We start from the raw sequence: 26,727 nt of genomic DNA, 5'->3' as shown, positions 1-26,727 counted from the left end.
GCTGTATAGCAAAAACACTAGATAAAATAAAAGCGAAAAGACTCTGGTGGCTAGTGACATAAAACAATCTACTTAACGACAACCAATTCGGATTTAAAAAAGGCAAATCGACTTCGGACTGTCTACTCTATGTAGACTTTCTCATAACGAAGTCAAAAATGCACACCTCCCTCAAGAGCCTTCGATCGAGTAGGTGTGCACTCCATAATCAAGCAATTGCAGGAATGGAAAACGGGCCCCAAAATAATAAAGTACAAAAAAAACTTTATGAGTAACAGGAAAATAACTGTCCGCGTCAGTCCGCATACATCAAACCCATTACCCCTATTCAACGGAATCCCCCAAGGTTCACCCATATCCGTGATACTATTCCAACATCATATACCTACATAAAGAAATAAAATTTAATGTATACGCCGACGACTTCTTCCTTATAATAAATTTCAACAAAACTACAAATACAAACTTAAGCTTAGACAACCTATTTAACGATATAGAAAATAGGGGCTCCTACTCAGGGGCATCGCTATCCCTATCCAAATGACAACACCTCCACATATGCAGAAAACACCACTTTACATGCAAGATAAGCTGCAAAAACATCCAAATTCCTACCGTTACTTCCTTAAAAATTCTAGGAATGACCTTAAAGAACAAATACAAATGGAACACACACATAAACTTACTTCTACCCAAACTACGAGAAAGAAAAAACACCAAATTATACGAACACACAAAGAATAACCTTAAACCTCATAACTTCATATTCACTGACGGTTCAAAAATTAATTACTCAATAACATTCGCCATTACAACGGAAACAGACGTCTTGAAATACGGCATACAGCCTCCATATTCATCCGTCCTCACCTCCGAAACAATCGTCACCTCCTAGAAGCAATAGAACTTATTAAAAAAAACCGAAGAGGCAAATTTATTATCTGTTCCGACTCCCTATCAGCAATAGCTTCAATCCAAAATACAAATAATAACAATTTTTACCCCAACAGAATACGATCCTGGCCATTCAGGAATAAAAGGAAATGAACTAGCCGATTAAGCTGCAATATCAGCAAGCAATATGCCACTTATCCTTACCCCAAACATAAATACCACAGATATAAAAAACAGCTAAAAGCCGACCATGCGACAAAAAAGAAAGAAAACATAATAAACTGCAGTCCATGGTACCAATCAATTAATACGAATACCTCACACACATGCGATTACCTCAAACAATCCCACCCAAATTGGACCAGACTCGACCAAATAAAAATAATACGACTTCGACTAGGACACACAAACATAACCCAACAACACTACCTAAATCCCAATTCAATACCAGCTTGTCCGTGATATTTCAATAAGTCACATATTAAGCTCATGCCCATCCCTCCTACAAGCCAAACAAGAAATATTAAACAACACTAACCCTCTAGACCTTCTTAGCAAACCAATCCAGATAACATACATAAACTCATACTTTTCCTAAAAAAAAATTAAATTATACCACAAAATCTAAAAACAAAACAGGCAAATGTACATAACAAGCACAGCAAATATTTAGCAAATTAGATACTAACTAGATTAAGATATAATAGCATTGTAAATCAATATAGCTGTAGGCCCCGTAGCCAATGCTATACTATTTAAGTTAGTCTAGTTTTGTAAACTATTCTATCTATCATAATAAATAAATAAAATAAATAAATTATTATATTATATTATTAATTATTAATTATTAATTAATTAATTATATTATTTTTTTATTATATTTTTTATATATTATTATATTATATTATAATATAATATTAGAATAATTATTCTAGTGTCTTTGCTCGGACAGTCAAGAGACATGGGAGGACGGACCAGTCCCAGTTCCCAATAAATTACCATAACAGTCTTTATAAAGAGAATGACATCCAAACTCAGCATGAAGATCCAGTCTACAAAAAACCTTATAAATATCCCCAAAGCATTGATCAGGAGGTTAACAAACAAATTAGGAAAATGTTAAAAAAATCGAAATCACCTTATTGTTCTCCTATTTGGGTGGTCCCCAAAAAGACCACCCAAATTTCCCTCTGGGAAAAAAAAGTTTAGAATGGTAGTAGATTATAGGAATCTCAATGAAATAACAGGAAATAAGGTGCCCATTCCTAGAATAGATGAAATATTGGATCAACTTGGACGATGCCAATATTTTACAAAATTGACTTAGCTAAAGGTTGTCACCAAATTCAGATGAATAAAAAATTCCATTGCGAAAACAGCGTTTTCTAACTAAACATACATACACACATGCCTTTTGGTTTGAAAAATGCCCCTGCAACATTCCAAAGATATATGTATGAACAACCTTTTGAAAGATTTAATCTATCTAACTCCAAAAGCTCATTAGAACTCTAAAGTCCAAAGTCTATATTCAAAAAGCTCGAGACCGAGGCTTGAACGTCATTCAATCTAGATCAATAAGTTGAGTTCAGTTTGAGATACAAAATTAAATTCGTAATTATTTAATTAAATAATATTATAGTTTCTTGACCTATGAAAATTGCAAACTTGTGTATGTATAAAAGCGTCAATGCTGTTTGGCAACGGAATCTCAATCCTAGTGTATTGTTTTCCTTGCCAACAGCCCAAACATTTTAAAATGTTCATAAAATTTTAGTGAAGCAGAAAATCTACCAGCTGCCTAGTAGCACACTCTATTTCTTTTTTGTATTATACCGATCCAGAACGCAGACAAATCCACTAAACATACATATGTGTCTGTACGTACCTATGTATGAATATCTGACTACCTGATAATGTTTTTAGAGGGGTAAGGATTTTTTATTTCCGCCGGTTATATGTGTTTATGTACATATGTGAAATGTATGTACATATGTATATATGCCTATATGTTTATTGTTTTTGAGTTTTTCTTAAGTTCTTGTAGACTGTTATATAGTCAAAGAAAATGGTTGATGTAATTAAGTAAAATGTTTGAACTTTTCAAAAATGACGATATATCATATATGTGAACATACATGTAATTGTGTATGTTTATTTAATTTGTAGGGATACCGGATCAAATAAGTCTATAGAATTGGGAAGGTGTATTACCCGAAACATCTTTTTTGTCAATGAGAAAAACAAGAATAGGAATGCATTTTTGAATATTTAACTGCTATACTTGTATAGCCTCTAAATAATAGTTCAAAGGTGGCAGCCCTTTTTAGTGGTGGACCGTGATTTTAAAATATTTGTCACTGCTTCGTTATTTCATCTCCTTAATATATTAAATTAAAACTGTACAAATCTATCAGCATAAGCTAACTCCGAATTAAAAAACAAACCAAGTAGAACGCGGGTGATAACGATAACAAACAAACAAGGAATATGTTCTTTAACTTTAATTTCTGTATTGATAAAACACACTTTATTTATAATAATAATATCGTTTTCTGATACATACATCGTGTTTATATTTTTTTAATACTGTTACAATCATAATTTTCACCTCTACTTATAAAGACCCTACCCAGCGCGCGTGTGGTGGTGAAAAACGACAAAGCACACATCCAAAGCTCAAAAAGCTTTAATTTAAAAAATCGTATGCACCAATATTGATATGTAAAGCAATACCAACATCAATAGTCGCTGAATGTTCTATAAAAATCTATCGATGACGTTTCTATCTGCACGAAGATTCAAAAAAACTACGTAGTCGTATGCAGAACTATCGCAAGCAGACTACCGACGTCTACCAACACTAGAGGGGGTCGCTTTAAAAGCCGGGGCGACGCTCTTGGCTCTCTCATTCGGCGTTTTTCTTTGTGACTGTGTGGACGTTCTTATTTGTACGGCAAAATCTCCAGAAACTAAGCGACTTTCTTAGCAAAGCTACCAAAGAGGAAACTACATTGATAAAATTTGGTTCTTTGAAATCTTTGTGCTGATATTCAAGTCGTGCTTGGTGATCCAAAAACCCTCAATTACAACGTGTTTTCTCGCTTTGCCTTTGAAAAGTTATATCTAACAGTAATTCAAAATGGCTGATGTGGCTGAGCAAAAGAAGTGAGTACTTTGTTTGCCTTGTTTTCGGACGTTTTTGGATTTTGTTTAAGCAATGGACTTGTAGCGAATTTTGCAAATGAAAATCTATGTTATTTGCCGCAAACATTTGGAAATTTTCTTTTGAATTCTGTGTCTATATACGCAAAACGCTTCTCGGCACTAATGTAGTTGTCTCGTTCCCGCCAAAGGCAAAACGGTGTGCGCGCAAAAACCGACGCCGTTTAATTTGGCGCGGCGTCATGGTGCCTTCTCGCTCTTTCTCCGGCCGGCAAACGGCAACATGAATTATTTGTGTGTGTGTGTAGCGGCGGAGTATTGCGTTGAGTGTATGCGGACGACAACCCAATTGCGCAAAAGTCTATGTGCGTGTATGCGTGTGCAGCATTCAAGTTGCCGCTCTTTTTTTGTGCTGCTTTATTTCAGCTGTCTTTGCTACCTCGTCTGTTGCTTTGCTTCGGTCCTCACCAGACATAAAATTTCGTGTCTTGCCTTTTACACCCGTTCGATAGCTTAAAGCTCGAAGCTTAAAATTAACAGTATAAATTTGTACACTTATATCTATATTATCATTGCTAAAAATACTACCTCTTGCCGTCTCGATGAACACATATGTAGATATTATTTTGAAGTAGTTATATGTTAAAGTTTAAAAAGTAATAGAAAAACAAAACTCATGCCTTAGGTTGTGCCGTTTTTTTTTTTTTTTTAAGGCAGGCTGTATGACATTGTTTGTATAGCTTTGACCGTTATTTTTGTCGTTAAGCGTTGCTACTTTGCAACTCTCTTTTTGCTCGCCCTATAGAATTCAATCTACCTCAGGTGGCTGGTAGATGCGTGCGAGAGAAACGACTATATTATCATTAGTCCCATTAAAACTGGTTTTTATTTCTATCTTTGTTCGTTTTAGTTTAAACGGGTCTCGCTTTTCATTTTGCACGTCTGCAAGCATCTTTTTGATGCTACCCTGTTCTCATCTGTTGGTAGAGAGCACTGAAATAACACATGAACTTATGCCATTTATATAAAAAAAAAAAACCATGCGCCTAATCGCACTCACCTTTTCGTGGTTTCTTTTGCGTCGCAGCTTGAACGAGTTGAAAAACGCCGGCAGATGTAACAAAGCACCTTTGTATGTTTTAATTCCGAACATCCTCTGGCTGTTATGAATAGAGTGGGGGATGAAAACATAAACTTTACAGGCGCTTTACTGAAATTGTTCGTTTTTTTTTTTTTTTTTTTTAATTCTGCAGAAAAAACACTTATATATTCCTTCAATTCATTTATAAATAGTTTTGTTTTTTGATCATTTGTATCATTCGCATGTAGTAAAAATCTGTACATACGAAGTGCAGTTTCGGCCACCTTCAGAAAAAATTATAAGTGCATACTGACTTTCGTCTCTTACTTATCACCCACAGTGAGACCGCGGTTGTCGAGAAGGTCGCAGCTGAGGAAGTTGATGCTGTAAAGAAAGATGCAGTTGCCGCCGAGGAGCTGGCAGCTGAGAAGGCAAGCACTGCAGAAAACGGTGCCGCCGAAGAGGAGAGCGTAGCCAAGGAGAACGGAGCCGCCGACAGCAGCGCGTCCGAGCCCACTGACGCAGTCGATGGTGAAAAGAGGTCTGAGCCTACTGTTTCTTTTGCCGCCGATAAGGATGAGAAGAAGGACGAGGATAAAAAAGAGGATTCCGCTGCCGAGGGGGAGGACACCAAAAAAGAGAGCAGCGAAGCTGTTCCACCTGCTGTTGAGAATGGCTCCGAGGAGGTCACCAACGGTGACTCAACAGGTATGATTTCAATGCATAACAAATTTTCCACGTTCATGTTCTTATTATTCCTTTTTTTATCGCCTTACAGACGCTTCCGCCATTGAGGCTGTAAAGCGGAAGGTGGATGAGGCTACAGCCAAGGCCGACGAGGCCGTCGCCACGCCGGAGAAAAAGGCTAAGCTTGATGAGGCCAGCACAAAGGATGAGGTGCAGAATGGGCCCGAGGCTAGCGAAGTGGCCGCCTAAGGGAATCGCCCGCGGAGCAGCACACTCAGTAATCTACTTATTAAATACTTACTAACACAACAAAAAAGCAAATCACACAAATTACGGTTCTACCGCCAGGAATCTGCACTGTATCCATTTTCCGCTTTTGGGAGCGGGTGATACGTGGGTGGCGGGCGCAATTCTCCAATAACAATCCTGCAATGGGAGCGTAGTTTTATAGCGTACCGGTTCTCCTCTCTCTCTTCTCTACTAACGAACAACCTACCAACCAACAATACCGGCAAAAAACGAAAAAAAATCCATTATTATTTAAAAACTTACTTAAAATCTTAACTTTAAAGCAAAGTATATATATATAAAGCAAAGGATTAAGAGAACAATATTAAGCGAAATTAAGATGCGAGATCCTCTATGTTTTTAAGAATAAAAGTTGTAAACAAAAGCGTCAAATTTATTAATTGTAAAAAAATACGAAGCGAATGAAACAAATTGCAAACAAAATCTTTAACTAAGAAAAACATCAAAACATTACAGCAAAAATAACATGTAATTCTTTACAATTTTTAATTTTACAACCGTATCTTATTTTTGAGTATGAATATTTATATCGAACAAGCTAAAACTAAAAATTCATTAAAATGTAACAAAAAGCTGCCAGCAACACCCCCAGAAAAATGTATGCCAACCGGCTAAAAAAAATAATACCACATAGAAACAATAAAAAGTACGAAAAACAACTTTTACAGCAATACTCTTGAAATAATCATTTTTAAAATGTTTTCGAAACCGTACCTTTTTTTTGTGGTCAAGGTACCTATTTCTCATTCCAAGTAACACTTCATTTATTTGTCTAAGCCCACGAAATAGTCTGCGACGAAACTCTTATTAATGTTCAACAATTTACGATTTAACAAAAAATCCTGACAAATCCAGCATTCAGCAAAATCAAAATTCCAGATTATTTAAAAAATTTAATTAAACGACAAATGAAAATCAAACATAAGGCGTAATTTTTATTAATTTGAGCATGTTTGTATTGGCGCAAAATAACAGCTATCGCCAATAGTAGAAATCTTAGAAAAGATATTTTCTAGGCTGAGACCGAAGTGCATATTTGAGGAAAGTAAACTATTTTAAATAATTTGGAATGGTGTTGTCTGCTTGAAAATCTTTTTTAGATACCGACACAAAACGTTAAAAATAGTACTACTATTTGCCTACGGTAAGTTGTTTTTTAAATTTTTGGACCTCGTTTAATTTTTAATTTTAATATGAAAATTTCCTATTTGATAGACTCATGATATTAGATATTCAACTGTCCCTTACATTTACGCCAATTGACAAACGTGTAAAACATACGGCGAATCCACAGTTCACACTTTAGCTAAAATTACCTGAAGAATCATTTCTCCCAAATTCTTTTCGATAAAGCCCTCGGAGGTGTTCCTTCTTCCATTCCTTCTGGATACCAACTCAACTACTCTTTACCCTATTTTACCCGTTACCCGTAGACTATATTAGTTGAAAAGAACTTACCAGGTAACAGTTCTTTTATTTTTTGTCAGAATCAATAGAACCTAAAACACTTTAGACAAGCCCGTCCTTACACCTACAAAAAACTCTAAACAAATATTTGAAAATAAATTTTCTCATTTCATTGATCAATATTAAGATATTAAGACAAATTTTGAAATTTCGCGATCGTATTTCCACTACTCAGCTATGGTATCGGATAGTCGAGGAACTAGACTCTCATTCTTGTTTTTATTTTTATATTAAATCTATTTTCGCTCGCAGAACATATTGTCGTGCCCACAGTTTCGAAAATGTTTTGGAGTCCTTTTATTTCATTGTTTGTCTTGTTAATTTCTATCTATCAGGCATACTCCGCTAGTCGTAATTTTGTTCTATTGCGATTTGGGTAAAATCTTTTGATTTCGTTTTTAGGTGCTTTGATTTTCGCAAAATGTTTGCTATCGGAATGTCTTGTAAACAATAAACAGCTGTTTAAACTGTTTTTCCAAACAATAGAGCGGCCACATTTTTCACAGCTTTAATTAAAATGTTCGTAATTAATTTTTTACTGCACTTTGTCCATTTAAGTTATTAAATTATATAGCATTATTTACGATCAGCACTTTTGACCCTCCTTTAAATTTATGAATAAATTCTTGTATATATTATAAGTGTTTTTACTTGCCTTTCTCGTTTCACCAACAGTACGGCAACCTTCGCGATAGCTTTTGGCGGCGTACTTATCGGCCCCTTTCCAAATCGAAAATTTTCTTGGAGACGGCAAAATTCCTGTCAACTCTGAGGTGGGGTCAGAAATAAATTTTTTATAAAATAACTAAGTGTCAGAATGGTCTTATGGCATTTACTTTTCATTCCGACCAGACGAAAGTGCCCAATTTTTACGATTTTGCGATTCTAAATCGAAATCGTAAATTTCTTATGAATTTTATTACCGGAGCATGTCAAAATCATTTTACCCACGGCCACAAGCCAAAAATTTCTAAATATTTTTATTTGTTTTTCATTTTATTGGTATATTTATGTATATTCATGTGCCTAAAATTTTGGAAATTTCTACTTTGTGCTCCCGCTTGCTGAATAACAATAGCTGAGTGCTACAATACTATCTTTTGCTTTGTTTACTTTGATGTAAAGTTAATTTTTTTGTTATCGTAAATGTATATTAGTTGCCCTCGCACACTGCAGTCCATAGAGATGCAATATTCTGTAAACATTTTACAAGAGTCAGTATAAACATGGCTACTACGGGCCTTTCTTTCTTGTGAAACTTTATAATTAAAAATTAAAATACTTTGTCACTTTCACTGACCCGTTCAAGAACTTTTATGAATTGTTCTAATGCGGAATCGACTTAGAAAATACCAGAGAGATACGGTTTAGATTAAAAAAAAGGGAAAGACATTGAGAACACATTGAACCAGATGCCAGCAACAGTTGTATTTTTCAGCCGTAGTTGAAATTCAGTTCAAATTTATTCGGCAGTTCGATTGTTTTAACTTTAATTTGGATTGTTTTAACATCCCAATTAAACATTCGAGAGCAGATCAAAAGTGTTGCAGTACCCCTTAATAACAGATAAAGTAGCAAAACGAGTAGGAGAGAGCCGAATTTCGACTCGGCTCTCGCTGCTACTGCTTCACCAAAACTGAGCTTTTCTCCATGGCGCCGTCGATCAAAGGCGGCGAGTGCTAAGTAGTCGAATCTGAATCGTTCTTGTGAGTAGGCGCTTTGAAACCGTTAACTGAGACTGAGACTGCGTATGTACTCAATGTTTTTATATTGCACTATAATAAAAACCACGTGACGCCCAATTCTCGGTTTTTGTATTGCTGCTGTCAGACACCGCTTATTTGTCGATGCCTGGCTTCCAAAATTGCCAAATACCATAAATAAATAAAATTGCGAATGACAATGGCCACCAACCTGCAAAAGGTAAGAAGGGAACTTCGAGACTGGTGTTAGTCAGTAACAATATTCTTCCAAGGTTTTAAAAGTTTCTGTTTTGCTAATTTTGTATCATTTTCGTACAATGACTCTGATATTGTTGGGGCTTTGCGTATTCATATCGTCGTCCAGTTTTGTATGTTTGTTTTCATCTTTATATTGTAGAGGTTGTACCCCTGAGCTTATAAACATACTTGTGTATTGCTGACAGAATTCTCGTAGGAAGAGATATTTATAATTATGATAACTTTCTACCATATTAAATGTGAATGTATGTAATGTACAATATGTATGTAAAATATCCTAATCAGTATACACGCATGTACACATTTTTTAACACGTGACGAAACTTGAACTTCAGTCTCATTCGCCAGATGGTAAAGCTACTTACACACACACATAAGCATTACAATGTTTATAAAGACTTCTTGTGATTTGTCTTGTCTTGTGTTAAAGAAGGTATTGTTCATTGGCTTTTATCGCTGAATTAACGTCTAGGTAGGAAGTATATTGTCTTTATAATCAACCTTATAATCCTGCCTTAATCGACACAGCCTATTAAAAAATAAATGTTTTGCATTCCATTTTTCATTTTTGCGGTTCCACGTCGATTTTTAATCTTACAAAATTTTTGTTATCGCCTCGTGGATCGCTCACTGCTTCGTGCATTGCCGTTACCAATCTCCTTTATTGACTTATCAGTACTTTTTATACCCGTTAATCGTTAAGTAAAAGGGTATACTAGATTCGTTGAAAAGTATGTAACAGGTATACTTATATATATATATTTCTGACCATATAAAGTATATATATTTTTGATCAGGTTCAGTTGCCGAGTCGATCTAGCCATGTCCGTCTGTGCGACTGTCCGTATGAACGTCGAGATCTCAGGATCTCAAAAGATTGAGATTCAGCATACAGATTCTCGAGCCAAAGACGCAGCGCAAGTTTATCGACCCATGTTGCCACGCCCACAAGCCGCACAAAACTGCCACGCCTACACTTTTAAAAAAATGTGTTCATATTTTTTCACATTTTTATTAGTCTTGTAAATTTATATCGATTTGCAAAATTTTTTTGTGCACTCTCACGCCCTAAAACAGCCCAAAACTGCCACGCCCACATTTTTGAGCCATTTTTCGATATTTTTTTTATAATTTTATTAGTCGTGTAAATTTCTATCGACTTGCCAAAAAACTTTTTGCCACGACCACCCTAACTCCATAAGGCTGCCAAATCAGTCACGCCCACACTTTTGAACAATTTTTAAATTTTTCTCATTTTATTCCCCAATATCTATCGATATCCCATAAAAATTATGATATTTCGCGTTCGCATTCACACTAGCTGAGTAACGGATATCTGATAGTCGGGAAACTCGATTAATGCATTATCTCTTGTTTATATTCCATTTTTGTATTGCGTGCGCCGCTCACTTAGAATTTAACCGTTTTGGCCTACAGTTGTACGATCAAATTACATAGTTTAGCTATACATTGATGCTCAGTAATGTGGATTGTTGTCATTGCGCAGTTAACATTCCAATGACAGCAAGATAATATTTCCCACATTTAACTAAATTATCTTTATAAGCCCCTGTTTTTGATATTGCGCAGCTGTAAACATACACATCTTACATTTCTCATACTCACTTCCCGTAGAGTTCTATCGCCATGTCGTATTTTTAACTTACGCAAATCCAACGTTGTTATACCAAGAATCGAGGGAGATCTTATTGGGAAAGTCAAAGTATTGATGCATCCGAAGAATTTTACATACATATATGTACATAAATAGTCAAAAAGAATTATATTTATCATGCTCATTCTTGGCAAAGATATATTTGACAAGTACATTTTGGAGACCGATTATGTCCATGTGGCGCTAATATGGTTAAAGCAAAGACATTAGACTAATGAGTTTTAATTACTTTGGTTGAAGAAGTTAAGAGCAAACTGGGTTCAAGTTTTGCCTAATCAATAAGCAACTATGTACATATGTACTGCCAAATACTATTTTTTTTATTTTTTAACTTTATTAACATGTAATGAATGTTACCACCGAGAAGTGAAGCCCGTGTTTACTAATCATCTTTTACCCTTGCACTTCATTTAAGTGAGACACTTGATTATAGATTTCTTACCTGTTTTGTACCCGTTACTTGTTGAGTAAAATGTAGAAGGACGCCTTTCCGAACCTCTAAAGTGTATTTATACATAAAGAGGGTAAACTAAATTCGTAGACAATCATATACCAGGCAGACGAAAGCGTTTCCGACTGTATAAAAAATATATATATTCTTGGTTAGGATCGATAGCTCAGTCGATCTAGCTTTGTCCGTTTGTCTTTCAGTTCGTCTGTCCGTATGAACGTCGAGATCTCAGGAACTATAAAAGCAGGTTGAGATTCAGCATACAGATTCTAGAGGCAAAGGCACCACGCAAGTTTGCCCCTGTTGCCACGCCCACTCTAAGCCATACAAAACTGTCACGCCCACACATTTAAAAAGTGTGTTGATATTTTTTCACATCGTTATTAGTCTTGCAAATTTCTATTGATTTGCCTAAAAACTTTCTGCCACGCCCACTCGAACGCCTAAAAACCACATTAAACTGCCACGCCCACATTTCTGAAAAATTTTTAGATACTTTTTTCATAATTTTATTATATTATATTCAATAGTTTAAATATCGACTTGCCAATTTTTTATTTTTGCTCATTTTATTTCCCATCGATTTGTTTGGTTTGCAAATTTCTATCGGAATACTATTTTTTCTATACATTTTGGATACGCCCTTTCTAACGGCCACAAACCGCCCAAAACAGCCCCGGCTACACTTTTAAAAAATTTCTATCGATTTGCCAAAAACAATCGGTAAATTTCTCGTTCGCACACCCACTAACTGAAAAAGGAGTTTTTATAAAAACTTAAAATCATTTCTCAAAATCACTTTTTTGACAAATTACAACCCATAAAAAACGATCATAGGCATTTTGAGAGCAATCAGATATGATATCTAAATTAAGATAAGATTTAACTTTTAGAGCCTTCAAAATTAATTACATAAATCGCATTTTATAGAAATTCCTTCACTTTACTTTCCTAAATAAAATTTGACGTATGTATGTAAGTACGTAATTCGTCGAGGCATAAGGTTAGGTATTTGTTGATAGCACTAAATATGAACATTATTTTAATTCAATACAAAAAGGTTTGTTGACCATTACTAAACTACATTTACTAAATCTTTACTTTTTTCGGGTTTAATTTTCAATGTATTCTGTTTTGCTTAACTAAAGAAATAACAAGAGAGAATGCTATAGTCGAGTTCCCCGACTATCAGATACCCGTTACTCAATTTCATAATTTTTTTGGGATATCGATAGAAAATATTGGGGAATAAAATGAGAACAAATTTAATAATTGTTTAAAGTGTGGGCGTGACCGTTTTGGGAGGTTTGTCGACGTTAGACGTGGCAACGTGGGTCAATAAAATTTCGCTGCGGAATCTCTTCCTTCTGCTTCTTACATACTTCTCAACGAATCTAGTATACCCTTTACTCTACGAGTAACGGGTATAAAAATAACAGCTATACGCAGCATGGCAATAAAAACTGAATCGGCTTGATAAGAGTGTGTGTGGTGGGGGTTTTCTTGTAAATGTTCGATGTGTGTCAAGATGTGTGGAAACTTCCACAAATGGATTGTGAGGGTGCCAAAGAATTAAAGGAACATTTGTTGTAAGTCAGGTACAATTCCAGCTATTTTACCTGTTACCACCCTGATTCTTCGCGATTGCACGAAAAAACCAAAGTAGTGGAAATAATTGTTTGGTCTCTACCTAGCCGTTGGCAAGGTGAGCACGGTGGGTGGGGATTGAGTCCTTAGTTCGTAGAAAAGGAAAGTCTACAGCCGCCGAGAGAGCGAGAGCGGAATGGGATTTTTATTTATGTTTCCTCTGGGTCTTGGTATTGTAACGATGAGTCAGTTTGATTTCGTACGCCCAGCTGGGAACTACTAATTGCTAAGAGCTCAACGAAAAGACTAACTGTGTGCCTTCGCTACTTGTTATTAATTTATATAATACGATTTCAATCATATAGTATATCAATATTTTGATAAACTACGCGTAGCATGAAACAGCGAAATCGTAGGAATAGTAAAGCACTCAAACGTCTCCAGCAGCCAGATAATAAAAATCAAAATTGTTGCTTGAGTAAACGTTGCAACTATGAGAATATCTGGCAGCATTTCAATAGCAATGTAGGCCATTTTTTTAGAAATTATATACATTATATATGTATATATATATGTATGTATGTTTATGTATGCATATATATATATATATATATACATTTTATATATATATTCTCGATTTAAATATAGAGAATACATATATTAGTGAATAAATTATTATTTGTTTGTCCAAAGCACCCAACCACAATAAGCTTTAAATAGTATTACTTTTCATCGTCATTGCCTACTTAATCCATATGAATTTTGTTGGTAATCTACCCTTCTAATTACATTTGCTTTTTCTTTCTTGAAATGTTTTTACTATTTTTAGTACACCACCAATATCGGGCAGAATTGTTTTAGTCGATTTCTATGCCTCTTACTCTCTTTCTTTTTTGGATTCTCTTTGTGACCGCTTTCTCTTTCAAGTATCTTTAAAAACACATCCCTCCACCCTCTCTTTAATACACAGGCCACTCTTGAGGAAATTCGACATGCGGCCGCCCGTATTTGCCGAGACTATCTAACTGGGCCCTGGAAAGTGGTTACTCCAGAGAATTTAGTGGTGAAGCGCATAAGGTAAGTCCTCTGGTTCGTTAAATATAAATATATTGCCTTGATTTTTGTATACTCGTTTCAATAATCATAAGGTTCAATTAATCATAAGGCTCCTTCCTTTATCTAATGAATTTAAAAGGGAAATGTAAATTGTTAGAAGACGGTAAAGACTCTGATGAATCACAATATTTCCAAAACTCTTCTTGCAGTGGCGGGCTGTCAAATTTCTTGTATTACGTAAGCCTTCCCGATTTAAATGACTACGATGAGCTGGAGGAGCACCAGGAAAATGTCAACGTAAGCGAAGACTTCATAGGGGCCACCGCAACTGTGACCAATAGAAGCAGGGGTTTCACACACGACGATGAGTCGGCTGCCAAGGCGGTGGGCGTAACATTGATGGCGAGGGAATTAATAAATAACGAGGACGTAGCTGACGCAGCTCCTAGCGCCATACAAGCATACAAACGTCAGCGATGCGATAGTGATTATCGCGACTCCAGTTCTTCGAAACGATTGCACACCTTCAAGCAGGAACCCCGTGAGGTAGGTCACCCACAGTACCAGTCATCCTTTTTAGAAGTTCATCCTTGATATATACCAACAGGTCCTTCTGCGAATCTATGGTCAGACCCATGGTGATCACGCGCTGGAGAGCATGATTACCGAGTCCGTGGTTTTCGCACTTCTCAGTGAACGGAACTATGGGCCCAAACTGCACGGAATCTTTCCGGGCGGACGCATTGAACAATACATTCCGGTATGTTGACTATAAGCCATAAAATAAGCGAGCAAAACTTAAGCAAGATGTCGTTTTTGCGAATTTCTGTTCTTAACAAGAGAGAACGCTATTATCGAGAATCTCGACTATCAGATATCCGTTACTAAGCTAGTGGGAATGCGATCAAAATATTTCCAATTCTGACAAATCGATAGAAACATACAAGAAAAATATTATGGAAATAACTTTAAATTATGGTCGGGATTAAAAAGCTGCGTTTCCAATAAGTTTTTGATAGTCCAATAGAATTTGGCATGACGTGTTTTTGAGCATTTTGTGGATGTTAGATTGAGGGTGGCAAAATGATTTTTGGCAGATCGATAATTCGCAGGACTGAAAGAAATAAAATAATTTCAAAACATTTGTTAAAAGTGTGGGCGTTAGAGTGGCCGCGTCAAAATCAGTAAAGAAACTTGCGCTGCTTCTATGTCTCTGGAATCTGCGTGCCTTAGCTAAACCTTGTAGGTTTTATAGCTCCTGAGATCTCGACGTTGATACGGACATAACGGTGGACTGACGGGCGGACATACGGATATAGCCAGAACGACTCGTGTGTTGATCCTGATTTAGAATATATATACTTTATATGTTCGGAAGAGTCTCCTTCTTTCTGTTACATACTTTTCAAAGAATCTAGTATACCCTTGAACTCTACGAGTAACGGAAAATATAATATACGTTTCAAAAAGATCTCTTTTGAAAATAGTCTTAAACGAATATTAAAACCGAAAACCGAATTAAAAACGAAAAAACTAGACTCGGCGTTCCTTAAATATCTTTTAAACTAAAAGAGTAAGAAGATCCAAATTTGCAATAAAATTTAAAAAACAGCTATTAAATAAAATTTGATTTATTTCCATTAGGCGCGCGCATTGATCACAGCAGAATTGGGAGAGCAACGAATATTAAAGAGAGTGGCTGAGAAAATGGGTGAGATCCACAGTCTCAATATACCCATGTCTAAGGAGCCCGATTGGATTTGGAATTGTATGCAGCGTTGGGTTTCCGGTTTAGAGAGCATTGTTAACGGCAGTGTCAAAACGAATCCAAAATCTTCGGTACTAAAAAAACAAATGGAATTGATGCGGACTTTTGACTACGTTCAAGAGATGGCCTGGATTAGGTCGATTATCGAAGATGGAGATTATCCAGTTGTGTTCTGTCACAATGATCTGCAAGAAGGTAATATTCTGATGCGACAACCGACAGGCCAAAACGAACGGACCCCCCGGGAGTCTATCAGTAGCCTGAGGTGGGTTGAATTACATGAATTGTTTCCTTACTGTTCAATCAATTTGAATACATTAAGTGCTCCTAATACTTATTAGGCATTACCGATCTAGCCATTTACAATTACCTGTAAAGAAATTACTCGTAGAGTGAAAGGGTATACTAGATTCGTTGAAAAGTATGTAACAGGCAGAAGGAAGCGTTTCCGACTGTATAAAGTATATAAATTCTTAATCGGGATCATTAGCCGAGTCGATCTAGCCATGCCCGTCTGTCCTTGTGAACGTCGAGATCTCATGAAGATCTCATAAAAGCTAGAATGTTGATATTCAGTATACAGATTCTAGAGGCAAAGAGGCAGTGCATGTTTGTTGAACCATGTTGCCACGCCCACAAGCCCCACAAAACTGACACACTTTTAAACCATTTTTCGAAATTTTGTCATAATTTTATTAGTCTTGTAAATTTCTATCTACTTTCCAAAAAATTTTCGCACGCCCACTCTAACGCCCCAAAGCCGCCGAACCGGTCACGCCCACACTTTGGAACAATTTTTTTAATTTTCTTATTTTATTCCCCAATATCTATCGATATCCCAGAAAAATTAGGAAATTTCGGGCTCGCATTCACACTAGCTGAGTAACGGGCATCTGATAGTCGGGAAACTCGACTATAGCATTATCTCTTGATTTAAATTATATTTTTACATTATATTAATGTATCAAAATTTGAAGGGCAAGGAAAATTTGCGATAAAATTTTAAAATATGCAAACTTTTTTTATTTACAGATCAAACTTCGACGAAACTTTGGGTGATAGCCTTGATGGAAATAGCAATATATCGGATACGGAGACACAGTAAGTATACCACGATCGTTCGTGAGCGAAGTAAACTGAAAACCCGTTATTGTGCGTTGGATGCTATACAGTACCTACTTGTTATTGGCCCATTAGTCGTAAGTTCCTGCTCGCCAAACCCATATAAACATGTCTACAATTTTAGAAGACCCAAATGTGCTGCGGTCGTGGTTTGAGTTATAACAAGAGAGAATGCTATAGTCGGGTTCCCCGACTATCAGATACCCGTTTCTCAGCTAGCTTGAATCCGAACGCGAAATTTCATCATATTTGGGATTTCGATAGATATTTGGGGAATAAAATGAGAAAAAATTTAAATTGATCAAAAGTGTGGGCGTGACCGGTTTGGCGGCTTTTGGGCATGCCACGACTGCATAGAAACTTAAGCGACTAATAAAATTTTGAGAACATACTAACATTTATCAAAAGTGTGGGCGCGGCAGTTTTGTGCGGCTTGTGGACGTTAGAGTGGGCGTGGCAAAATGGTGGTCAACAAACTTGCGCGTCGTCTTTGTCTCTAGAATCGGCATGCTTAATCTCAACATTCTAGCTTCTTTAGTTCCTACAATCTCGACGTTCATACGGACTAACGGACATGGCCAGATCGACTAGGCTATTGATCCTGATCAAGAATATATACACTTTATATAGTCGGAAACGCTTCCTTCTGCCTGTTACGCAATATGTTTATTGGCGAAACAAAACACGTTGAAACCAATGTATACCGAATTCTAATTTTATACAAAAATTCTTCGTGTCGTATAGCAAATCACATTGTGCGTCGCCTTCACCATGCCCGGAGTTGGACACTACGAATGACTCAGCCCTGGATGCCAGCTTCATAGCCGATAATGAGCCGGATCTTATTATCATCGACTTTGAGTATTGTGCCTACAACTACCGTGGCTATGATCTAGCCAATCATTTTATTGAGTGGACTTTCGACTACACCAACCCAAAGTTCCCTTACTTCTACCACAACCCCAGCAACTGCGCAACTGTTCAGCAACGGCGCGACTTCATTGTAAACTATTTAAAGAAGTATCACGATGACGAGAACTATAATATCACTGGTCAGGAGTTGATAAAGGTAGACGCTGAGATTCAGTTCTTTACAATGCTGTCTCATCTGTTCTGGAGCCTTTGGTCCGTAATTAATGTCACATCGGCGATTGAGTTTGGTTATTGGGTGAGTAATCTAAGAGTGGTTTTTGAAAAAGGTACTTATGCTAATTTTCGCGTATTTTTCAGGAATATGGTATTGCTCGAATTTTGGAATATCAAAAGCTAAAGGCAGCTTATCAAGCTAATTAAGTCAAATATCTGAACCTTCATATAATTCGAATCAGAACCATAGTTAATTAGCCTAGACATAATTGACCTTTTATAACTGTCCGCGTTTGTCCGTGTCTAGAAATAATTTTAACTGAAAATGTTTGAATAGTACATACAAAACATTAAATAACATCGAACTATTTAAAAAGACTATTGAAATTTATAATGAATAATTTCGTTTACATAATTGAAAATTACTGCTGTGATAATTGCGTGAAACAGGTTACAGAAAAAAACAACTACAACAATTTTACTTTGTTTTAATTGTTTTTTTGTCCTTGGCAATTTCCACGTACACGAGGGTGGCCAAATATTTCCACGATATTTACGGAATAATTGTTGTTTCTATTGCGAAATTGTAAGAGATTGTTTCTCTACCAGCAGAGATGAAAAGTATTACAGGCAGCATCCAACCCATCCTTTAACATTTTATTAAAAGCAGGCTTGTTTAACGATTAAATAGAGTAAATAGAGTTAAATAGAGTTCCCCATAAACAAACACTTTATATAACTTTCGAATTTATGCCTTTTTTAATTACATGACATTTAAGTTGAATCGTTTTTTTTGCATTTTTCTTACCATTTGCCACATTATATCATTTCTTTACAGCAAAGTTTTAGTAGTTTTTTATATTAATATTAATTTTTTCGATTTTATTAATTTGACATTTGTAAATGCCTTATCCTTCTATGTATCTTAAAAACTGTTCCATTTAATACATTTTTGTTTTTAGATTTAAAATTTGTTGATCACATTGTTAATAAATAAATAAAGGATACAGATAATAAGAGCCCTCTTTTTAGATGTGGTGTTAATTTAATATATTTAAGATTGAATTCCTTATATTTTTCACCTTGAATATGTTTTCTATATAAAAAAGCAGTGAGAATGCTATAGTCCAGTTCAGATACCCGTTACTCAGTAACCGGTTTGACGGCTTTAGGGCGTTAGAGTGGGCGTGGAAACAAGTTTTATTGCAAATCGGTAAGAAGTTATAGACTTATTAAATGATGAAAAAATATTTAAAAATTGTTCAGAAATGTGCCGTGGCAGTTTTGGGCGGTTTTAGGGCGTTAGAGTGGGCGTGGCAAAAAGTTTTGTACAAGACTGTGGGCGTTAGAGATGACGTTGCAATATGGGTCAGCAAACTTTCGATGCGTATATTTCTCTATAATAGTATGCTTAATCTCAACTTATCAACTTATCTATCCAGATTTAGAGGCACGGACGATTGCTTCTCTTCGCTTTTGGACAGCCTCGGCCCCAAATTCGTCATAGGAGGAGACTTTAACGCCAAGCAGATGGTGGGGTTCCAGAGTATGCAATCCAAAAGGACGCGCGCTATGCAGGCAGGTTCTCTCCCGCATCCTCAATTGCCACGGAACTGGAACGCCAACATACTGGCCCACGGACCCTGCAAAAACTCCAGACATCTTGGATTTTGCGATCTCTGGCGGCCTGGACCCGGCAAGAATCCAGACCAGAGAGGTGGAAGACCTTCTCTCGGACCATAGTGCCATTGCCGTTTCGGTCTACGCCTCAGCCATGCTGAGATCGGCGGGTAAAAAGTTAATCTTCAAAACGTCCGACATCAGCAAATACCTTCACTGGCTGAACAACACGACAGTCACTAACCCACCATTGGATACCCCTGAACTTATCGATGCGGCCGTTGCGAACCTCACCTCGCAAATTCAGGAGGCAGCAACTCATGCTGCTCCAAGGTTCTCTAACCACCCGAGGAACAGCAGTAGAGACGTCCACTTTTGGAATCCGCGGGTTAATGAGCTCAAGTCAGAGGAAAGGCGTCTCCGACGGGATTGGTTCCTCTCCAGGAACCCTAGAGACAAAACAGCTCTCAACAGAGCCACCAAGGAGCTGAAGGAAACTCTGGTCAGGCTGAGGAAGGAGGCCCTCGACAGTTTTGTTGGTAATCTCGCGCCGGGTGATCCCCACCACAACCTGTGGAATGTTACCAAGCGCATCAAGAGGCCACTGAAGAGGATCCCGCCCATCAGAAGATAAGACAACTCATGGTGCAGAACCGAGACCGAAAGAGCCAACGCATTCGCCGAGCCCTTGGAGGAAGTCTTCACTCCAGCCAATCGATGTTCCCCTAATAAAGCAGCCGAAACAGCCAGGCTCCTGACTGAACCTCTCTCTGACTCCGAGTCGATACCCCAGGCCACGGAAGAGGAGATCAACAATTTAATAGCGGCAATGGGTAACCACAAGGCTCCAGGCGATGATGCCATCAATGCCATTGCTATAAAGCTCCTAGCCCCTATTAGCAAGTCACTAAACACGACCATAATAAATAAGTGCTTGCAATTGGGGCACTTCCCTTCATCATGGAAACGCGCCGAAGTAGTTATGATCCTGAAGCCTGGTAAACATGAAGCCAATCTCGCCTCCTACCGCCCGATCAGCTTACTGCCAGTACTCTCCAAGATACTCGAAAGAGTATTTTTGTGCAGAGTATTGCCGGTGATTGAGGAGGCTGGTCTGATCCCTGATCACCAGTTTGGCTTTAGGCGCCATCACGTTCTTGAAGTCGTTCTTGGAGGGCAGAAGGTTCGCCGTCAGGTGTGGAGAAGCGCGCTCAGGCGTCAAAGAAGCCCGTGCAGGAGTTCCCCAAGGAAGCGTTCTCGGTCCGCTCCTTTACAATGCGTATACGGCCGACCTGCCGGGGATACCGAGCCAGTACATAATGGCAGCCACTTACGCCGATGATACTGCGTTCCTAACAACAGCAGATACCCCAGCAGAGGCCTCCCAGACTATGCAGGAGCAACTAGATCTACTGAACACGTGGCACAAGAGATGGAATATATCGGTAAACAGCGACAAGTCAACCGCCACCACCTTCGCAACTCGGCGCGGCACTTGCCCTCCAGTCAATCTCAACGGGTCCCCAATCCCAGAAGTAGACAATCCAAATTATCTTGGCTTTACACTGGACAGGAGACTTACATGGAGACCACACCTTCTAAAGAAGCGGAAACAGGCGGAGAACCGAGTCCGTGAATTCTACTGGCTGATCGGCAGACGATCTAAGCTACCGACTTCCACTAAGCTCCTTATCTACAAAGCGATTATAAGGCCAATCTGGACGTATGGCATTCAACTGTGGGGCACTGCATCGAAATGTAACATCAACATTATCCAGACCTTCGAAAACAAAACGCTCCGCACCGTTACAAGCGCTCACCCTTTCCACGATAATGCCACTATCCACGAGGTCCTCAGCTTCCCCTGGGTGAAGGATGAGATTAAAAAAAGCAGCAGGCAGTACATGCAGAGGCTTCAAGACCACCCAAACAACCTGGCACAAGACCTGCTGGACTCCAGTCAACGCACCAGGAGGCTGCACCGATCCCACCCTTTGGACCTCTCTGGGATTAGACACGCATGATATACATACATGATGATATACATCATACATACAATATCGACAGTTATGGTAAAGTTTTCGCAACAAATTATGTAATCCATTAATTCTCTACCGTTAAGTTTAGTCCTCAATTTTAATGATTGTCCGCGAAGGACAGTTTTAAATTAATACACCCAAAAAAAAAAAAAATCGGTCTAATTATAAGCTAGCATTATGCAATAAGAGTATATATCTATATATGTATTTAGCTCATCACACTTGTACACAAGGAGTATAAGAAAATGAGAACTCGCCAGACGCGGCATTCTGGGGCGAGCATTTCAACAGAAAGGTCGATATAAAGGAAGTTCAATCAAAGCATCACGACTGTAGAACCGTTTACACTATGGCCAATCGAAGATTTGCTTTAACCTTCTATAGAAGGAATAGAAACATAATTCCTCACAAGATTTTAAACAAAATTGTTAACCACCTCTTTCATGACGGTCACTTTAAAATAGTTCGCTTGTTTGGTAGCAAGGTATTGACAAAGCTCTTGAAAAATTGACAATACGCTAAAGTTAAGGAAATTCAATACATTAGCTAGGGTGGGATATATTAAGACTTTGCAATCTGGCCTACATACATATATGCGTCGATGACTATTTTTAGTTTTCATTTATAACCAAAATGTCATAAGCTGCAATAGAAACCACAATATCACATTAAAGATTATCTAAAGACGATAGTCAGCGATAACGGAACCTAACTACTGCTTCAGAATTTAAGATTTTTTGCTTGCAGTCATTTAACCATAGCCCCATCCGCCCTGCGTTTTGTGTAAGCTTCTGGAGTCAGCAAACATTTTAAAGACGGTAGAATCATCTTTTACAAAGTACCTTATTTCGTATTGCTTTACTTCTCCTCAAGAAAGTAAATCACCTGCCGAACTTTTCTATAGTGCGCACCATCTTAAGACAACTTCTTGAAAGTCGACCTGAAACACAACACAGCAGCAGTTAATGTTTGCAAATACTTTTTGATTGTGGTAATAATCAAAAAGTATTGCAAACAATTTTGAAACTGGTGAAGAGTAGATAAAAACTCTCAATGGTCGGTTCATCCGTCTTATAATATATGTATATTCTTGAAATGTCTACTAAATCTTTAGAGAAAACTGCTCCCTTGGTCGAGCCAAGAGGGAAAAAGATACTCCATGGTGGAACGACCAATTGGAGAAGTTACGGAAAGCGACCAGGCGTCTCTTTAACAAAGCAAAAAGAGAAGGGAACTGGGATGCCTACCGGAATAAACTGACTATGTATAACCATGAGATCAGGAAAGCCAAACGAAGGAACTATAGAACCTTCTGTGAGGCAATAGTAAACACATGTGAAGGCGCAAGACTTCACAGAGCAATCTCCAAAGGAGTGCCAGAATCAAATCAGGCACTACGTACGGGGGATAACTCCTATACTATAGGAAGTAAAGAGAAAATTGAGCTACTACTGGCAACTCACTTTCCGGAAAGCACGCTTCAAACGGATGGGAATACCCCGGTAACGGCTCAATGTAGACCGTGTGCTACTGATTGGTCCAAAGCAAAATCAATAGTCACAACGGAGAGATTAAGATGGGCAATTGGTACATTCCAGCCCTACAAATCTCCTGGTCCAGATGGCATTCAGCCTATCCTGCTATAACGAGCGCTAAATCAGCTCGCAGTGCCGATCAGGAAAATACTAATCAGCAGTCTAGCTTTAGGACACATATTTACTGCCTGGAGTATAGCAAAAGTAGTCTTCATTCCAAAAGCTGGAAAGAAAGACATCACTGATCCGAAGTCGTTCAGACCCATCAGCTTGACATCGTTTTTGCTAAAAACGTTGGAAAAGCTAGTAGATGTCAGCATTAGAAGCACTCTGCTTGTAGAGCATCCGATCCAACGGACGCAGCATGCCTACAGGGCGGGCAGATTAACTGATACTGCCCTATATCACCTGAAAAGCCTTATTGGGTATTCACTTACTCATAAGGAAGTGGCGCTATGTGCCTTCTTAGACATACAGGGTGCATTCGACACCCGCCTCTCATGAGGCGGTCTACGCATCCCTGGCAAGAAGAGGACTAGATGCAACAAAATCCTAGCAAAACTGTTATTGTTCCTTTCACAAATAGGTACAAGCTACAGAGAATGAAGGCAATAACCCTGTCAGAATGTCGCATAGAGGCCAGCAAAGAAGTTAAGTATCTTGGGATAACCCTCGACTCCAAACTTAGCTTCAAAACTCATGTCAATAACACAATTGATAAGTGCACCAGAGCACTTTTTACGTGTAGGAAAATTGCTGGAAAATCGTACTAACCTATGGAGTAATAGCCTGGGGTGATAGAGCACGCCTTAGCACAACTAAGGCGAAACTTCATAAGTTCCAAAGAAGGGCCTGCATATGCATGACAGGAGCAATGCGCACCTGTCCCACTGCAGCCCTAGAAGTACTAATGGAGGTAACGCCGCTTCATACGCCGGAAAGCCACCCTAATAAGAATTGAGAGAGCAGGAAATGACTGCAACCTTACAAGAAAGGATGCTGAAAGCCTAAAAAGGGATATCCCTTTTCTGATGCAACCAAGGGATGAGATGCCAGCTGAGCACAGGTTTGCTCAGAACTTCAGCACTCATCTCAGTAATAAAAACAGTTGGACAACCCTGGGGAAAGTACACCCTATGAAACCACAAACAATAAAGTGGTACACAGACGGATCCCTCACCGACGAGGGAAGTGGGCTGGGGGTTGTAGGCCCCAGGTTAAAATACCACGAATCAATGGGCAGATACACCAGCATTTTTCAAGCTGAAGTCTGTGCTATTGGACGCTGTGCGGAGTTTAATCTGCAAAGGAACTATCGTGGCAAGGACATTGCTATACTGTCTGATAGTCAAGCAGCCATAAAGGCGCTTAGCAAAGCTAAGATAACATCTAAGCTAGTAAATGAAGTGAGGACAGCCCTAGACAAACTAGGAGCTGTCAACAAACTCATAATAAGGTGGGTCCCGGGACACAACAACATCCCGGGAAATGAGCTAGCGGACAACCTAGCCAGGAAAGGGGCAGAGAACCCTCTAATTGGGCCCGAACCATTCTGTAGTGTTGGTCACCACAGAGTACTGGGCTTACTTAAGTCAATAGAGGAAGAAAAACGTTTAGCCGCCGTTTACAGAAGTTAACATCCGAACTATTACAATTCTCTATTTTATTTTCCGATCTGTACCCTAGCTTGGTTCAACAGCGACTGACTGCCGCGCTCTCTGCAGAGTGGCGAGTCGATCAATCGATAAGTTTCTCTATAATATTTGTATGTATGTATAAGCTTATGACTAGATTGACTATGTATAATTAGGTATGTATGGATAAGAGTAAAGGAAGAGGGTAGAAGGAGCAGCCTACTACAACTCGGCCGTCCTGACAACTAGATCTCCCGATCGTAGGATTTTATGACAATTAACGTTTCTTAAAGCTAAGGGTCCTGTTTCTCATTTTATTCTTCTTAGTAGAGATACTTTTAAACGGTCTTAAACATTTTTTAGGTTTTCTTTTCTTCTTGTTTGTTTTCTTTGTTTTACAATTGCTTCTTAAATTATACTTTCTATTTCGTACAGAGTTTCTTAAATTATACTTTCTATTTCGTACAGAGTTTCTTAAATTATACTTTATATTTTGTACAGAGTTTCTTAAATTGTAATTTCTATTTTGTAGACTCTTAATTTTTCTTTGCCAGTGTTTTATATTCTGTATGCTCCATACACCCCGGTAAGGATTGCGAGAAATTTGAAATCCATCAACATCTTCCAGAAGGAAGCGATCATTTTTGAGAACTTTGCTTATGACATAAGGTCCTTTATGCTTTGGTATTAACTTCTTAGCTATGCCTGTTGTTGAGTCAAAATTTTTAACCATGACGTAGTCGCCTTTTGTGAACACTCCTGGTCGTTTTCGTTTTTTGTCAACATATTCTTTATTGTATGCTTGTGCTATTTTCTGACTTGCCTCGCCTTTATTTCTAATACTTTCTAAATCTCTTTCTTCAATCGTTTCTTCAATTTCCTCAATTTTTTCTTTTAACTCATCCATAATTTGTCCTTTTTGTTGTAAACCAAATAACATTATGCTAGGATACTGTTTAATGCTGCGGTGTTGTGTATTGTTCAGGGTATATTCGACCTTTTCTAAGACTAAGTCCCAGTGTAGACCTTGATCGGGTTCAATTAACTTGCTAATCATTGGACCAAGACTTCGGTTTATACGTTCAACTTGACCGTTGGCTTGTGGCGATCCTGTTGCAATTTTTATGTGTTTAACATTGCATTCTTTCAAAAATAAGTCAAAATCGCCAGACGTGAAACATGCTCCTCTATCTGATATGATACACTTAGGCCTACTGTATGCTCTGAAGTAGTCGTTTAACGATTGTATGACTTCTTTTGTGTTCGTAGTTTTTGTTGCGTATAGTCTGACAAACTTTGTGAATGCATCTACTATCACTAGAATATGTTTCTTCGGTCTACCCAAATCTACTGGACCATAATGGTCAATATGGATGATTTCAAAAGGTTTGTTTCCCTTAGGTATGTTGTGTAGAAATCCTTCTGTTTTTCCTGTTTTGGGACTGAATGAAATACATTTTAAACAGTTGCTGATATGTGTGCTACACTTCTGTTTTAAATTTGGAAACCAATAGTTTTTCATTATAGCTTCTATCATTTTGTCTCTTCCTACGTGTCCAAGTTCGTTGTGATACTTGTATAACACTTGTT

At 37.9% G+C, this 26,727-nt stretch overlaps 2 protein-coding genes and 1 long non-coding RNA gene across 11 annotated transcripts; 2 read left to right on the top strand and 1 right to left on the bottom strand.

Annotated features, from left to right (window-relative positions):
• The first annotated feature begins 3,918 nt into the window (after positions 1 to 3,918).
• LOC6733086 (high mobility group nucleosome-binding domain-containing protein 5) lies at positions 3,919 to 6,807 on the top strand. Its single transcript, XM_002080127.4, has 3 exons — positions 3,919 to 4,062; positions 5,481 to 5,848; positions 5,919 to 6,807. The coding sequence occupies exons 1-3, from the start codon at positions 4,037 to 4,039 to the stop codon at positions 6,074 to 6,076; spliced, it is 552 nt and encodes a 183-aa protein (XP_002080163.2). The 5' UTR covers positions 3,919 to 4,036; the 3' UTR covers positions 6,077 to 6,807.
• On the bottom strand, positions 3,944 to 8,545 carry LOC27208368. Of its 5 annotated transcripts, none has more exons than XR_006541712.1 (3): positions 8,440 to 8,545; positions 7,595 to 8,371; positions 3,944 to 5,219 (listed from the first exon to the last, which is right to left on the bottom strand). It is a non-coding gene; the product is annotated as an uncharacterized LOC27208368 (long non-coding RNA). The 5 variants fall into 5 exon arrangements; XR_005543612.2 differs by having other exon boundaries at positions 7,595 to 7,679; positions 7,945 to 8,531; XR_005543614.2 differs by having other exon boundaries at positions 3,944 to 5,052; positions 5,120 to 5,219; positions 7,595 to 8,478.
• Positions 8,546 to 9,255: 710 nt separating this feature from the next.
• On the top strand, positions 9,256 to 18,687 carry LOC6733085 (choline/ethanolamine kinase). Of its 5 annotated transcripts, XM_016177968.3 has the most exons (9): positions 9,256 to 9,351; positions 9,434 to 9,526; positions 14,248 to 14,354; positions 14,543 to 14,879; positions 14,941 to 15,093; positions 15,978 to 16,366; positions 17,134 to 17,202; positions 17,968 to 18,391; positions 18,454 to 18,687. In XM_016177968.3, exons 2-9 carry the CDS (start codon positions 9,500 to 9,502, stop codon positions 18,514 to 18,516), a joined length of 1,569 nt encoding a protein of 522 aa, XP_016025790.1. In that variant the 5' UTR covers positions 9,256 to 9,351; positions 9,434 to 9,499; the 3' UTR covers positions 18,517 to 18,687. The 5 variants fall into 5 exon arrangements, with proteins under 5 accessions (XP_016025790.1, XP_002080162.2, XP_044778610.1 ...); XM_002080126.4 differs by having other exon boundaries at positions 9,270 to 9,526; XM_016177970.3 differs by lacking the exons at positions 9,256 to 9,351; positions 9,434 to 9,526 and adding an exon at positions 13,512 to 13,802.
• Positions 18,688 to 26,727: the final 8,040 nt, after the last annotated feature.

Source organism: Drosophila simulans, chromosome 2L (assembly GCF_016746395.2).
Source record: "Drosophila simulans strain w501 chromosome 2L, Prin_Dsim_3.1, whole genome shotgun sequence".
NCBI classification, from domain to species: Eukaryota; Metazoa; Arthropoda; class Insecta; order Diptera; family Drosophilidae; genus Drosophila; species Drosophila simulans.
Note: the sequence above shows the minus strand (reverse complement) of the source record. Positions and strands in the feature narration are given on the sequence as shown.

Excerpts from the sequence above, each read along its gene's own strand:
- LOC6733086 (XM_002080127.4), top strand. The coding sequence starts at position 4,037 with ATGGCTGATGTGGCTGAGCAAAAGAA. Across the intron at positions 4,063-5,480 it reads GATGTGGCTGAGCAAAAGAA|TGAGACCGCGGTTGTCGAGA; the intron begins GTGAGTACTTTG and ends TATCACCCACAG. Across the intron at positions 5,849-5,918 it reads CACCAACGGTGACTCAACAG|ACGCTTCCGCCATTGAGGCT; the intron begins GTATGATTTCAA and ends ATCGCCTTACAG.
- LOC6733085 (XM_016177970.3), top strand. The coding sequence starts at position 13,674 with ATGAAACAGCGAAATCGTAGGAATAGTAAAGCACTCAAACGTCTCCAG. Across the intron at positions 14,355-14,542 it reads TTAGTGGTGAAGCGCATAAG|TGGCGGGCTGTCAAATTTCT; the intron begins GTAAGTCCTCTG and ends CTCTTCTTGCAG. Across the intron at positions 14,880-14,940 it reads TCAAGCAGGAACCCCGTGAG|GTCCTTCTGCGAATCTATGG; the intron begins GTAGGTCACCCA and ends ATATACCAACAG.